This window comes from Mauremys mutica, chromosome 14 (genome assembly GCF_020497125.1).
Source record: "Mauremys mutica isolate MM-2020 ecotype Southern chromosome 14, ASM2049712v1, whole genome shotgun sequence".
In the NCBI taxonomy this organism is placed as follows: Eukaryota; Metazoa; Chordata; order Testudines; family Geoemydidae; genus Mauremys; species Mauremys mutica.
Window position 1 is genome coordinate 2,881,679 of NC_059085.1, and position 15,788 is coordinate 2,897,466.

General features: G+C 57.1%; 1 protein-coding gene across 1 annotated transcript; it reads right to left on the reverse strand.

Moving 5' to 3' along the window:
* Positions 1-1,225: 1,225 nt before the first annotated feature.
* LOC123349503 (chymotrypsinogen A-like) lies at positions 1,226-13,255 on the reverse strand. The gene is made up of 7 exons (XM_044987660.1): positions 13,145-13,255; positions 5,881-6,054; positions 5,054-5,139; positions 4,380-4,458; positions 3,498-3,678; positions 2,399-2,532; positions 1,226-1,513 (listed from the first exon to the last, which is right to left on the reverse strand). The coding sequence occupies exons 1-7, from the start codon at positions 13,253-13,255 to the stop codon at positions 1,355-1,357; spliced, it is 924 nt and encodes a 307-aa protein (XP_044843595.1). The 3' UTR covers positions 1,226-1,354.
* Between the last annotated feature and the right edge of the window lie 2,533 nt (positions 13,256-15,788).

The window sequence follows — 15,788 nt, forward strand, 5'->3', positions numbered from 1 at the left end:
CCACAAGCCGCCACCCCCATGCACAAGCTGTGGGGGCTGCACTCTGGCGTGCAGACCCAGTCCCATCTAGGCCACCTGCTAGCACCAGCTCTGAGTTCAGCCCCTGCACAGTGCTGTGGCGGGAGCCATCACGGCTCTTGGAGATGCACCGTGGCACCCAAGTGCAGCGTGGCTGTGTCCCCCTCCAGTGGCTGCACCAGGTAAGTGCGTCATGAGGCTGCAACTGTAGCAATGGAGCTGGCTTTACTCGGCGCACCATTAGGTGCAGTGGCTGGGGGCGCTGCACAGGCTCCACAGCCAGGTGTGACTCACCCGCTACTGGCCCTGCCAGGTACGCAGCTGAGGCGTCTGCTACCCCCAAGTGACCAGCTGGTGTTTAGCTCCGGCAGTGGAGGCTGGCGCTGGGAGCTCACTAGGGCGGTGCCGAAGCGTGGCCCAGCCAGCAAGCATGGCACTGGCAATGCGTGGCCCAGGCCTGAAAGGCAGGATTGTGCTGCCGTGATCATGAGGGCACATGGGAGCCGTGAGCGCCACACTGGAGACACAGCCAATGTCCTGGGCCCTGCGCCATGCACCCATGCCAGGGCGAGCGAGCGGGTCGGGCTGAGCTGTGCAGACCTTGAAGCCAGCATGGGCACACCCTGACCCTCAGTTACCCCACACACACTGGGGGGGGGGGGAGAATCTCCCAACATGCAGTGCATGGCGGGAGCTGTGACTAGCTCCATGGGGGGAGGCAAGCCTGGGAGAGGGCTCAGACAGCGGCTTGGCTGGCGGGGATGCACTAGCCAAGGGGGCTAGGCCGGGTTCATGTCTCTAGTGCATCCGAGACCTAGATGGCCCCTGATAACCCTGTGCCCCGCCGGGCTCTCCGTGGGGGAGGGCGGGGGGGGCCTCCTAGCCAGGCTGGGGCTCATGCGATGCTGCTGGAAGATTTTCCCCCCATGCCGGGGCGGGGAGGGGCCCTTCCCTCATGGATCAGCTTCCCCAGCTCCACGCCAGTGGCCACAGCCTGGCTGGCCACCTGGCCATGGCACAAAGCTCAGTTGAGGGGCAGGGAACTTAAAGGCGGCTTCACCTGGTGTGGACCCTGCCTAGGCGTGGTGGGTGTGAGCGCCCCCTGCGGGGTCAGCTGCAGCTGGCATGTGCCCAGGCTGTGCCCAGTCCTGTGGACACAGCGTGCTGGTGCCCCGAAGCTGGCAGGAACTCAGAGGCACCGTGCTGCAGAAGAGTTTTATTGGAAGGCCGTGGGGCTGCGTCTGAGCCAGGTGGAACGAGGTCACCCGCGGCGAGAGAAGGATGCAGAGCCGCAGCCGCCGAGCTGGGGCCTAGCCACTGGGAGCCCTCGACAGGCTCAGTTGTTGGCCATGATGCTGTCGATCCATGGGCGTAGCAGGCTCACACGGGCATAGACGCCTGGCGAGGTGGTGGCACAGCGGCTGCTACCCCAGGACACGATGCCCACCAGATACCAGACTCCGTTCTCGCAGACAAGGGGGCCACCGGAGTCACCCTGCGAAGCAGATGGAGATGCAGGCTCAGCTGCCAGGGCTTCAGAGAGCTGGGCACCATGCCCTCCAGTGCCAGCTCCTTGCCCAGACCCCCTGCCAGGAATCCTCCCAACGTGGGACCCTCTTGTGCCACGCTGGGGAGGAGCTGCCCATGGCAGAGTGCCCGCCTTTGCTCCCCGAGGGACAAGAACCCTGGCCCTGGACTGTCACATTCTCCCCGGCCTGGTGCCCCGAAGATGGGGAACCATGGCCAAGAGCTCGCGCTCCCCTGCTTCCCCTGGGCCACAGGTACCGTCCCAGCCAAGCAGCAATGACTGGGCCAGTCTGCTCTGGGCAATGCCTCTATGGGCCCATGCAACAGGCATGAGGGTCTCGCACCCCGCGAGGGATCACTATGCCCTTCCCCCCACCAGGGCCGCCCAGAGGATTCAGGGGGCCTGGGGTCTTGGGCAGCAGGGCGCCCCTGCTTTGGCGGTAATTTGGCGGCAGGGGTCCTTCTGCTCTGGGACCCGCCGCCGAAGTGCCCCGAAGACCCGCGGCGGGGGCCTCCCGCCGCAGAATTACCACTAAAGACTTGGCACTTGGCGGTGGGTCCAGGGCGGAAAGACACCCCCCCCCCCGCCGCTGCCGAAGACCCGGAGCGGAAGAAGCTCCGGGGGCCCGGGCCCCACGAGAGTTTTCTGGGGCCCCCGGAGCAAGCAAAGGACCCACTTGCCCCGCCCCTGGGTGGCCCTGCCCCCCTCCCCACACCCCCAGACGGGAGCAGAAGCCGTGTATGGCAAGGCCACAGGGCTAGTAGAGGGGCAGAGCGGCCACAGAGGGCGCGAGCCTGCGCTGGGGGTGGAAGGAGGCTGGCCAGCGGGGCAGCCCCCGCCCTGGGGCCATACCATGCAGGAGGAGGAGCCGGCTGCTCCAGCGCAGATCATTGAGTCCAGGATGTTGTTTCCCCAGTAGTTTTTACACTCCTCATTAGTCAGCAGGGGCAGCACCGTCTGCTGCAATTTGCTTGGGGTGCTTAAAGCTGCGGAGAGAGGGCAGGGTCAGGGCTGCACGCCACGGAGTGGCCACATGCATTCCACATGACATGGCGCACGGCCTGTGCCACACGTGGGAGCTGGGTGCGCTGCTGAACACGCCCTATGGAACAGGTGAGCTGCACATGGGCCCCCCGCGACCAGCCCGTCCTGCTACCGAGGCACGGACCCCTTCTCCCTGGCTCCTCAGTGGGGCTGGACATCCCCTGCTCCTAACAATCCCCCACTTGCCCTGGCTCACGTTCCCCTGCCCACACACGGTGAGCTGGCCAGGCCTGCCCAAGCAGCATCCCACAGCAGCCTGGCCGCGGTGGGCTCACGGGCAGGCCTGCCAGCTGGCCAGTCAGTGCTTTGCATGCTAGGAGTTAGCTCCACCCACGGCCAGCTCCAGCCCTGCTCTGCCAATGCCCCAGTGCACGACTGCCTCAAGGTCCGATCGTGCGCCCATGGGTGGCTCTTGGTGGGCACCTGGCACACTGGGGCTAGACCAGATACATCACTAGAGAAGGGCCACAGTCCTGGGTCTCACCACCTGCGTAGAAGGGGCTCGGGCCAGGCAGGCTGGTGACAGGAACAGAGCCAAATGTTTTCTCACACCTCCCCCCAGGGAGTGCTCTGCGCACGGGGGAGTGGGGATACCAATGCGGGTGTGAACCCCAGGGGGCCGACAGCTCAGTACTGCCAGGGCGGGGCATCTCTCATTCCCCTCGCTGAATGTGCGTTGCAATCACCAGTGTGCACAGCCACCCAGCTGGGTACGTCAGCATTACTGTCCCCGCCCACAGGTGGGGCTACTGAGGCATAAGGTGGGTAACTAACCGGCCTTGATCTCGTGATTCCCAGCCCTGGGCCCTACCCCCCAATACATGTGAGTGACCCAGCTCCAGGGGCTGTCACAGCCAAACCCTAAGGTCATGCGGGCTCCACTCCCCGCGGCGCCAGGCGGACGTACCGTTGTAGCGGGTCTTGCCCCAGCCGGTGGTGACGCAGCGCTGTCTGCTCTGGTACTGCTCCCCGGCAGCTGCCAGGCACACCGGGGACACAGTGCTGCCCAGCTCCGCGGCCGTGGCCAGCTTGATGAGCGCGATGTCATTATTGATGGTGTTGGAGTTATACTGCGGGTGGGTGAAAACCTGCAGCAGAGACATAGGCCCATGAGGACAGGTCCCTGCAGCTACCCCTCCCCCACGGTGCGGGTGCTCACATGGGCCCCGTTGCCATGGCACCTGGCTAGGGTACATTTAGTGGGCACTGAGACCAGCTGGCATCACCAGGCCTGGGGCAGCGCTGAGCCCACTCCTTAGAGCCAGCAGGCAGCATGTGGCAGGCAACCTCCCACCGCTCCCAGGGCCTGCTGCACCCAGAGAGGGCTGCTGGGAGCTGCAGTCTCTCAGGAGGGCACCGGGGCCTGCGGGGCACAGGCTGTGTGCGGACTCAGCGGCACTCCTCACATGGCTGGAGCAGGGCAGCAGTCAGATCCCTTGGGGGGCCAGGCTGTGCCCAGCAGAGGGCAGGGGAGACAGGGCCATCACCTGACACTGCAGTGGCTGGCACAATTGTGTGGCTCTGGAGGGGACCCCCCATTGCACCCCTGCAGGGGCAGCTGCCCCAGCTGGCACAATGCCCCCAGGGCTGGAGCAGATGGGAGTTCCCAGCTGGTCCCCATCTCACCACCGGAGAGCTCACTCTGCAGAGCAGGGCTGCACAGGGGCAGCGAGCAGACAGCAACCCTGGGGGCTCATGGCACCCACCGTGGGGTTGTACCCAGAGGCTCAGCATCTGTGCCAGGCTCCCCCACCTGCAGTGGGTTGGCACCGAGCAAGCGCTCACCAACCTGCTGGATGGCCAGTTTCTGCACTGTCTCTTGGGAGGAGCTGCGGTCGTGTTCCCCGAGCACCACCACGTTGGATTTTCTGGGGCCGGAAGAGAGGGCAGTTAGTGTCCAGGGAGAGCTGGGCTCACCCCCAGCGAAGGGCGATGTGTGGGGCACTGTGGGATGGGGACCTAGCAGCCAGTGGTGCCAAGCTAGCCCCTTCCCTGCTGATCCTGTCGGCACTCCCTGACATGCCATTGGGCCCATGAGCTGTAGCTGGTGCACTTGGCCATGCAGCGGGGGTTCCTGCCTGCCTGGGGCTAGTGCCCAGGTGCACCCGGGGCTGTCCACCCATGCAGAGGGAGCCTTCCCCTGCACACAGCTGGGGCCTTCCATGCGGGCAGCGACCTGGCTGGACCAGGCACAGTTTTCCCCTTGGTCTGTTTGCTGGGTTAGCCCATTCAGCCTGGCACGCTGGGGACAGGCCTGCATTACGGGGTGGGGGCAGGAACAATCGTCCGGGCACTAGGTGTGATCTCAAAGGGCAAGGGGAGGTGACATCTCCATGGCTGGGGCTGGAGCCTGGCTCTGGGCTAGCAGCACCCAGCTGCCCCATGGGGCCCATCGACTCTTCAGGCGGCACCAGACAGGCTGCTAAGCCCCCCCAACCAATCCCCAGGGGGGTCCCCACTCACGTCACTCCACAGTGCGCAGCTGTCACCACCCAGCGCTCGCTGACCAGGGAGCCGCCACAGAAGTGCCAGCTGTTTGTCGCCGACTGCTGCAATTGCCAACCAGGGGGAGACTGTAAGGCCCTAGAAATGCCCCAGTGCCCCAGAGCCCCTGCCCCCGGATATTGCCCGCAAGGTCAAGCCACACTGAAAACAATTGCAGTGCCCAGCTCAGGCATGGCCCGGGGCAGCTAGGAGGGCGCCGTCCCTTGGCCTCAGCCACAAACTCCCTGCAGCCTCCCCAGAAGGTCACTGGCAGCAGGGACTGAATCTGGCACTTCTGCTTCTATGAGCAGGAGCCACTACTGCCAGAGCTACACGGGCCTGTGCTTGTCAGGGGCCGCCCCAGGCTCATAACTCCCCCAGAGTGTGCCATGGGGTGGAGGTAGGACAGCCCAGCAGCCACTCTTCCCACGAGCTCATCCCCAGCGTCTGGGCTGCAGCATGGCCGCTGGGAGCTGAAATGGGAAGCTGGGCTTGTGAAATGAGGGCCAGGGCCGACTCCACCGTTTTTGCTGCCCCAAGCAAAAAAAAAAAAAAAAAAGCTGCTCGGACTGAGCCACCCCACGACTGGAGGGAATGCCACCCTTAGCATGTGCCGCCCCAGGCATGTGCTTCCTCTGCTGGTGCCTGGAGCTGGCCCTGATGGGGGCAGGGCTTGAAGCTGGGACAGAGCCATGGGGCCGAGCCAAGCGAGGAAAGAGTTCAGGTCACCCCGGGGGGGAGAGGGGCCGTGAAGGGAGTAGCTAGGGCACCCAGCACCAACAGAGAGACTTCCCCACCCTCCTTACCTGCAGGGAGACCTGCCAGGGCCAGGATCCCGGAACCGCCTCCTCACCATTCACAATGCGGGCATAGCCACTGATGATGGGCTGGATTTTCTGCACACCACAGCCTGGCAGGGAAAGGGAGTCAGCCTGGGTCTCCACCCGTTCCCCACTGGCACCCTGGGGCCGCAGTGCCAGCTAACCAGAGACAGCTCCAGCCCGTCTCCCTCCTGCAGCCTGGCGAGAGCGTGGGCAGTGCCGGCTGGCGGAATGATTGCCAGAGCCTGCCCCAGAAGGGGTTATGCGGAGGAGTGTGAGATTGTGGCCACACACCTTCCTATTCAGAATGAAAACCCAGAGACCCTGTCTGGGTGTTGTTGTGTATTTGGTTGTCATGGTTTTGTTGCTATGGCAACTGAGTTAGATTATTATGGGCTAGCTCAACCGGTTTCAACCGGCTGAGGTGCTCTCTGTATATATGTAAATAAAATGGAGGTTTTGGTTAGCTGCCTGCTCTCTGGCCTCAAGTGATTGCTTCCTACACCGGCTGCCCCAAGGATATAACACTGGCGACGAGGGTGAGACTCCGGTGCTGCTCCAGTAACAGAAGGAAGTAGAAGTTAAGGTAAAGAACAAACAAACAAAAAAGCTGCTTGTTGCACTGACTGTGAAAGTGAAACTAAAAATCATGGCTACTCTGACCAGGCCCCTGGAGCCTTTTGATGAGAATACAGAGCAGTGGCATGTGTATACTGAGCGTTTTGAGCTTTTTGGTATTGCAAATGACATTACAGAAGCAAAGAAGGTGCCAATATTCTTAACTGTTGTAGGGGCTAAAACCTACTCTCTGCTACGCAGCTTACTACACCCTGTTAAGCCTGAGACTAAATCTTACAGTGACATTGTGGAAATCCTGGGGTCTCATTTCTCCCCAAAACCACTGGTAATTGCTGAAAGATATAGGTTCCACAAAAGAGACCAAAAGGAAGATGAAACAGTTGTACAATTTGTAGCCATTTTAAAAAAGCTAGCAGAACACTGTGAATTTAAAGAAATGTTACATGATGCCCTGCGTGACAGGTTAGTGTGTGGCCTGTACAGTGAAGCTATAAGGAAGCGCCTACTGACAGAGGCTCAGCTTACCTTCCAGAAGGCTGTTGATATTGCTGTCTTCATGGAACTGGCTACAAGGGAGGCAGAATACATCGGTGCACCCCCTAGGGTGCAAAAAGTGTCACAAGAACCGACCCACAAAACTGTGCAGAGTCAAGAATGTTACCACTGTGGTAAGCCGGGTCACCAGGCATCAGAATGCTGGTGTAAGGACCTGGTGTGTCGACACTGTGGCAAAAAGGGACACATTGAGTGTGCCTGTAAACAAAAGAAAAAGAGGCCTGTGGTCTGGCCGACAAAAAGAGGAACCCTGCATACCCTAGAGCAGACCCAGGATGATCAAGGTGACACCTCATCGCAAGAGGAAGTGCCACTGCATGTTTTGTCTTTGGCAATGGGCTCACATGAATACTGGGTAACCCCGTTATTGGATGGCAAACGTATACGCATGGAACTGGACACCGGTGCAGCCGTCTCACTGATCTCCGAGACTGTGTATAAAGAAAAGCTACAGCATCTTCCGCTTAAGGCAACAAAAACTGTTCTGAAGACGTATACGGGAGAAGCTGTGCCTATGCTGGGCACTATTGATGTTAAGGTGGAGCTCAATGGACAGGTGGCTAAATTGCCACTGTTTGTGGTGAGAGGTAACTACCCAGCCTTAATGGGTAGGTCTTGGCTTGGGAAGATTCAACTGAACTGGGCAGAAGTGCACCGGATGACTAAAGAAAAACCAGTCTAACCCCTATACTAAGGAAACATGCTGCTGTTTTTGGAGATGATTTGGGAAGTATGAAGGGAATCACTGTGACATTGAACATTAAACCTGGCAGTCCACCAAAATATCTGAAAGCCCGAACTGTGCCATATGCCATCAGGCCAAAAGTTGAAGCAGACCTGGAGCACCTGGTCACCAATGGAGTCCTAATACCAGTTACCCATAGCTCATGGGCCACTCCTATCGTTCCAATCGTGAAGAAAGATGGCTCTCTCCGGATTTGCGGTGATTTTAAAGTCACTGTCAACCCAGTGTTGTGTGCAGAGCAATACCCGCTTCCCCGCATCGATGACCTCTTCGCAGGCCTGGCTGGGGGACAAAAGTTCAGTAAGATTGATCTGAGTCAAGCATATTTACAGATGCACGTCGATGAAAAGTCCCAAGAGCTGTTGACTATTGTGACTCATAAGGGGCTTTATCGATACTGTCGTCTACCCTTCGGAATAACATCTGCTCCCGCCCTGTTCCAGAGGGCTATGGACCAGATCTTGTGTGGCTTGTCAGGAGTTCAGTGCTATCTGGATGATATCCTGGTCACTGGAAGAAATGAAGAGGATCACTTAAAGAATTTAGAGGCTACCCTACAAAGACTGGAAGAGTATGGCCTACGAGTTCGCAAAGACAAGTGTGAATTCTTCAAGCCCTCTGTTGAATATTTGGGACATATCATTGATTCTGCAGGTCTTCATAAGGCCCCTGCAAAAGTTAAAGCTATTGTGGAGGCTCCCCCACCTCGAAATGTAAGCCAGCTGCGCTCGTTTCTAGGACTCCTGAACTATTATGGAAAGTTCATCTCACAGTTAGCCACACTGCTAAAACCACTTCATGAGCTCCTTGGGCAGAACAAGGCCTGGAAGTGGACTGAAGCCTGTAATGTTGCGTTTAACAAAGCTAAGGATGCATTGCTAAATTCTGAAGTTCTAACGCACTTTGATCCATCCTTACCACTGCAATTGGCCTGCGATGCCTCCCCTTATGGAGTGGGAGCAGTCGTGTCACATATTATGCCTTCAGGAGAAGAGAGACCTATTGCTTTTGCTTCACGCACTCTAAGCAAAGCAGAAACTAACTACGCCCAAATCGAACGTGAGGCATTAGGAATTGTTTTTGGAATTCGGAAGTTTCATCAGTACCTGTTTGGGCGAAAATTTACTCTTCTCACAGACCATCGACCTCTGACATCAATTTTTGGACCTTACACAGGCATTCCCCCATTAGCTGCTAGTCGTATGCAACGTTGGGCATTGTTACTTTCAGCACACACATATGAAATCAAATATCGGAAATCCACTCTACACGGCAATGCAGATGGCCTCTCAAGGTTGCCTTTGCCGGTCAAACACCAAGATAGTGCCCACAAGGAAATCTTCTACTTTGAACAGGTAGAGAATACACCCATCACTGCTACTCAGATAAAGAAGGCAACTCGCGTTGACCCAGTATTGTCCCACGTTATGGACCTGGTGATGCATGGAACATCTCGACAAACCTCTCCGGTCTCATCCGACCTTGTTCCCTACATGTCCAAGCGGACGGAGTTATCGGTCCAATCTGGTTGTTTGTTGTGGGGGAGACGTGTCATTATTCCACCACCACTGAGATCACAGATGTTAGAACAGCTACATTCCGGTCACTGTGGAATAGTGCGCATGAAGGAAATTGCACGAAGCTATTTTTGGTGGCCTGGACTGGACAGCGCTATTGAAGAGAAGGCAAAAGCTTGTATGTCATGTCAGGGTGTGAGGAATGCACCCCAGTGGGCACCCCTACACCCATGGGATTGGCCTGAAAACCCGTGGCAACGTATTCACGTTGACTTTGCTGGCCCCCTTGAAGGAAGCATGTTCTTGGTGGCAATAGATGCCCATTCTAAATGGCCAGAAGTCTCTATAATGCAGTCCACTTCTGCAGAGAGTACTATCCAAAAACTACGAGGACTCTTTAGTCGTTTTGGTCTGCCAGAACAACTTGTGAGCGACAACGGACCGCAGTTCGTTTCTCAGGAGTTTCAAAATTTTATGAAAGCAAATGGGATACACCACATCACGTCAGCACCATATCATCCGTCCACCAACGGATTAGCTGAAAGATTTGTGCAGACAATGAAAAACGCTTTGAAATCAGCAAGGGGACAACACTCCATTCAAAAGCGTCTGGATACCTTTTTACTTTCCTACAGAAACACACCTCATGCTACGACCCACGCATCTCCGGCCTTTCTAATGATGGGACGACAGCTGCGCACTTGCTTTGATCTGCTGAAACCTTCTGAACCCAGACAAATTGTGCAACATCAGCAGCAATATCAAGTCATCAGACGGGCACCCAGAACAAAAGACCGAACCTTTAGCCCGGGACAGCCAGTTTTGGCTCGGAATTATACTTCCAGAGCTAAATGGGTTCCGGCCACAGTCATCACTCAAACAGGACCTGTTTCCTACACAGTCCGGACTGCAGGGAATCTTACCTGGCGGCAACATGTAGATCAGCTGTTGCCAGGTCATGCCAGTCCTCAGGACCCATCTGCAGTTGAGGGGTCTGACTTCACCTCTTCTGGTGAGGGATCGAATCACGAGTCACCTGTTTCTGACTGTTCTCCTCCATTACTGCCGGCGGCTGAGATACCCCTTTGCCCAGCACGAGCTGATACCACCTCCTCACCTGTTCGTGCTGCGGACCCTGAGCCCCTAGTGCTTTCGGGTGCAATAACACCAGTAGTTCGCCGTAATCCACCTAGAGACAGAAGGCCTCCTCATCGGCTGGACCTTTAGCTAGGGCGAACCCACGGTTATGGGGCAAAATAATCCCCAGGGTTTAGCCGGGAATGGAGGCAGTCTACCCTCCTTCTCTAGTCTAGTGTGTGTTTTATTTAGGGGATGTTCTTATTAGGGGGGGAGGAATATGTTGTGTATTTGGTTGTCATGGTTTTGTTGCTATGGCAACTGAGTTAGATTATTATGGGCTAGCTCAACCGGTTTCAACCGGCTGAGGTGCTCTCTGTATATATGTAAATAAAATGGAGGTTTTGGTTAGCTGCCTGCTCTCTGGCCTCAAGTGATTGCTTCCTACACCGGCTGCCCCAAGGATATAACAGGTGTCATGGCCTGGCACCCTGCAGCATCACTGACCCCTGTGGCATCTGTGCATCTAGTGTATATACATACACAATGACGGGGTCTAACTTAGCTGGTCCCCTCATGAAAGAGATCTTGGAGTCATTGTGGATAGTTCTCTGAAAACATCCACTCAATGTGCAGCAGCAGCCAAAAAAGCGAACAGAATGTTGGGAATCATTAAGAACGGGATAGCTAATAAGACAGAAAATGCTATATAAATCCATGGTACATCCACACCTTGAATACTGCTTGCAGATGTGGTCACCCCATCTCAAAAAAGCTACAGTAGAATAGGAAGAGATACAGAGAAGAGCAACAAAAATGATGAGGGGTATGGAACTTTCCGGGTGAGGCTTGGAAAACAGATAACTGGGGTGGAGGGGGTGGTATGCTAGAGGTCTATAAAATCATGACTGGTGCGGAGAAAGTGAATAGGGAAGTGTTATTTACCCCTTCATTTAACATACAAACCGGGGTCACCAAGTGAAATGAATAGGCAGCAGATTTAAAACAAACAAAAGGAAGCATTTCTTCACACAGTGCACAGTTAACTTGTGGAACTCTTTTCCAGGGGATGTTGTGCAGGCCAAGACTATAACAGGATTCCAAAAAGAACTAGATAAGTTCATGCAGGATAGGTCCATCGATGGCTATTAGCCAGGATGGCAGGGATGCAACCGCATGCTCTGTTGGTTTGAAGCTGGGGGCTGGCCAGCTGAGGGTGGATCCTTTGCTAATTGCCTGGTTCTGTTCATTCCCTCTGAAGCACCTGGCCCGGCTGCTGTTGGAAGACAGGATACTGGGCTACTGACCCAGTATGGCCGTTCTTCTGTGGCAAATCTCACCCGATCAGAATGGCAGCATTCCTCAACGACACAGGGGCCCAGGCCAGGGAGGGTGCGAGCTGCTGGTCAATGCCCTAGGCTGGCCGGGTGTAGCTAGGCAGCCCCAGAGCACCCTGTGCCACGTGCCTGGGGGGTCAGCCAGAGCAGTCCCTCTCCTTGCAGTCGAAGGAGCTTGACTGGCCCAGCTCCAGAGCAACTAGGAGCACAGCTCCCATGAGAAAGCCCAGCAGCCCCCACGCCACAGCCAAGCAGCAGGTAGCTGGGCCCCGGGAGGTCCTGCTCAACTCAGCACACCCAGGCACTCCTGCCTGAGCACTTTTTAATAGTTCAGAGGGGAAAGTAATCTCTGGCACATGCTCAGTGCAGGCTGGTGTCCACCAGCCTCATGTGCAGCTCAGGCTCCCCTGTGCACGCGGCTGCCTCCCAGCTGCATTCACACACTTGAGCGCAGTATTTGGGGCATAAGGGCCACACAGCTGATGAAAGGGGAGCAGGACACAATCACGATTGGCTCCACGCCAAGCCCATTCCCAGCCTGAGTGCTCTTGGCCACGCTAGAATCGTTCCCGCTGGTCCACTCCCACCCCTGCTGCGTCACCAGCAATAGCAGCGCTGGGGGAGCCTGGATGGTAGCATTTTAACCCTCGCCCCGGTATTAAGCACAATGCGAGTGCAGACACGGCCAGTGGGGAATATTTCACTGCCACATTTCACCTGCCAGCTCCCAGCCATTCGTGCTGGTCACAGAAAGGCTGTTTACAGCAAGAACCTTGTATTTATACCCCACTCTGCACGCCTGAAAGCAGCTGAGCCACTTTCCCACAGTTCACCACCAGGCAGAAGCCAAACCTAGGCTATTCCAGCTGCCCAGAGTGAGCTCCAGAGAGTTACTGCACCAGGCTGCAGGCAGGTGGTGAGATTGGCACCCTTATCTACAGCACTCACTGCTGCTGTTACAGCAGACATTACCCATTGCTTGGCCTGCTGTTGAAATGCAGCCAGCTCTGGTGTGGAACATAGCAGCTGCTTAACAGCCCACAGCAACACCCCTCACAACATTTTAGAGACGACACTGAAGACTGTTTTAAGCACACAGAGGGGCACTGAAGGAGGCACAAAGTAACTAGCCAAACTGGCCTGGACTAAACAATCCTGGTGCAGCATTTTGGCTGCCGACAAGTGCAATAGCAGCAGATTCAGGACTCAAGGGCTTTTAATCAAGCAAGATCAAAGCCCTTTACAAAGGAGATCAGGATCATTACAGGGGAAACTGAAGCACAGAGCAGGGAAGTGCAGTGCCCAAGGTCACCCAGCAGCACAGTCAGGACTAGAACACACATCTCCTAAGTCCCAATAGAGTGCTCTATCTCCTATGCCACACTGCCTTCCAGCTGGACACAGCCAGCCCCGGGCGTCTCTCTAGCTCCCAGCCTGACCAGCACAGTATGTGCTGCTATGTCCCCACACAGGGCCTCCTGAGCCCGGATGAGGCTGTCGTTTAATGAATTCTGCAGCCCAAGCTCAGAAGGGCCCGCCTGGCTTACCATGAGCCGCGCCGAGGAGCGCCAGGCAGGAGAGCAGCCACAGAGCAGCCATGCTAGCAACGAGGCTGAGGCGTGCAGACGAGGCTGCAGGTCTTTTATCCCCAATGCCAGTGTGGGTCACAGTAGGGCCAGTGAGGGGGCTGGGGGCCATGGGAACATCTGCTGCAAGGCAAACATGCCCCCCCCCGTGATACCGTGATTGATTACCGTATTGGCAGGAGTCGTGGGCACTTTTTTCCTGAAGTGGATGTATTTTTAGAAGCAGGGCAGCTGGTTTGCTTTCCAGGCTGGCTCCCGTGGCAAAGAGAGGGGTTAGCTGCCATCAGAAGGGCGCTGAACGTGGCCTGTTTCCAGGAGGAAAACAGGCTTTTCCTTTGCATTGGTGTGTGACACTCTGCATGTGCCCTGCTGGCGGCTCAGTGCGAAAGGGAACACCTGCGCCTCCCCCAATCTGCTCCCCCCTGCCATTCCATTGAGCATCACAATCAGCTGCTTCGGGGGCACAGGCAGGGCCTGGACTCATCTGGGTGGGCAGGGTTCTCACCGCAGGAAACTAGACACCCCGACCCATGCCTGGAGAGAGCTGAGGCGCCCCTTGCATTCTCTTTACAGCACTGCCCCTCTAGCAGGCTGCATTGCATGGAGGTGCCACCGGCAGTGCGCCCCCCCCCAACACCTCTGACAGGGGCAGGCCTGGGCCAGCCCCAGGGACCTTTTGGGGCGCTCTGCCCAGCCTTCATAGCGCTCAGGAGGGGAAATGGTGCCGGTTGATATCACAGCCCCCGGCCAGCAAGGTCAGTTCTGCAGTGCTAGGCCAGGGTGCTGTGGCTTGGGCCCGTCCCTGATGGGGGGCGTTTGGGGGAGGGGAGCTCTCCTCCTTTCGCACCTCTGTCACCCCATCCCCCCGCTCCCTGTGCCCGAGTCACCAAATTGCCAGGGCATGGCCGATAAACTCTTCTCCTGTGCTGACCCTGCTGCTGTCGGAAGCAGCTGCCTTTCCCAGCCTTATCGAGCGTGCAGTGCACACCTGTGGTCCACAGGCAGCAGGGACGAGATACCGCTCTCGGCCTTCACACCACCACCTGCCTCCCTGCACGGTGCTTCTCACACCCAGCGGGCCTGGTGCAACAGCTCCCCACCAGCGGGACGGAGCCAGCAGCCCTCAGGCTGGGCCTTCCCCGGCCCAGACGTGCTCCCTCCCAGCCTTCGATGGGGCAGCATGGCCAAGCAGCTGTGGGCACTGCCTGGACCCCGCAGACTTGGGCTCTATCCCTGCTCAGCCACCAACCTGCTGCATGGCCCAGGGCAGTCCCTTCCCCTCGCTGGGTCTCCCTTTCCCCTCCCACCCTTTGCCTTGTCTAGTGAGACCCTTAACGCTTCCGGCTCTCAGTGCATCTGGCCTGCACCCAGCACAATGGGGCCTCACCTTGGTCTGGGCAAGATTCTACTGTAATCTAACTGACAGTGCTAGCAGGTACCACAGCACACCACTTACACAGTCTGTTCCTGGCTCACCGCCACCCTGCGTGCAGCCCTCTAGGCTGGGGGGACGTGGGAGGAGTCATTTTCCCAAAGGCTGCGGGGTTTTTTCCTATCCTGAAATAGCCGGGCAGCTTTCTGGGGCAGAGACTGGGTTTTTTTCTGTGTTGGACCTAGCGCAACAGCGCCATGGGCCATGGCGGGGCTCCTAGGAAGTACACCTCATAAATAGTGTACAGCTCCCAGCACAGCAGGCACCCAGCCCATGGCTGGGCTCCCAGGCACTACTGTAATACAACTAATAAATAATGTACAGCACCCAGCACAATAGGTGCCTGGCCCTTGGCTGGGCTCCTAGGCGCTACTGTAATACACCTAATAAATGAGGCTGCGAGTTTGTGACTTTCCGTGACCTCCGTGACTTCTGCAGCAGCCGGTGTGCCTGGCCTGGGGGCAGCTCAGGCAGGAGTCAGTCGCACTAGCCACTGCTGGGGCAGTCTTGGGCCACTGTGCCCCTCTCCCTCAGCAGCAGCAAGAGTTTGGGAGTAGGAGGGGGCAGGGGATTGGGGCACGGGACGGGGTGAGGAAGACTCTGGCAGTTCCGGGTTAACAATGGCGCTGGTGGAGCAATGGAGCCGGGCCCATGCTCAGGAGGGGCCCCGGCTTGTTCTGTTTGCCTGAGACCCCACCAGCCTGCCTGCTCCCCCCACTCACCGCTAGCTCCTCTCAGCCAGCCTGCCGGCCGGCCGGCCAGAAACTTTCTGCCCCCTGGTGCCACCCGCCGGCTCCTCTCTGCCCCCTGCCTCTGGGCAGTCTCTGCTTCCCACCACCTGTGGGGCCCTGCCAGCAGTGATTTCTCTACACCCCCCCTGAATTTTGCCAACACCCCCCCCCCAGTTTTGTGAGCTAGTTACATACCAATTTAATGACTGTTTGGAAATCTGAATTTAAACTGAAACATTAATACACACTTTAAAAGCTTATACAGTGTATGATAAAATATGTGTATCTGAAAAAGTATAATAGATTTGAAAAGTATGAACATAGACTAGCTTCC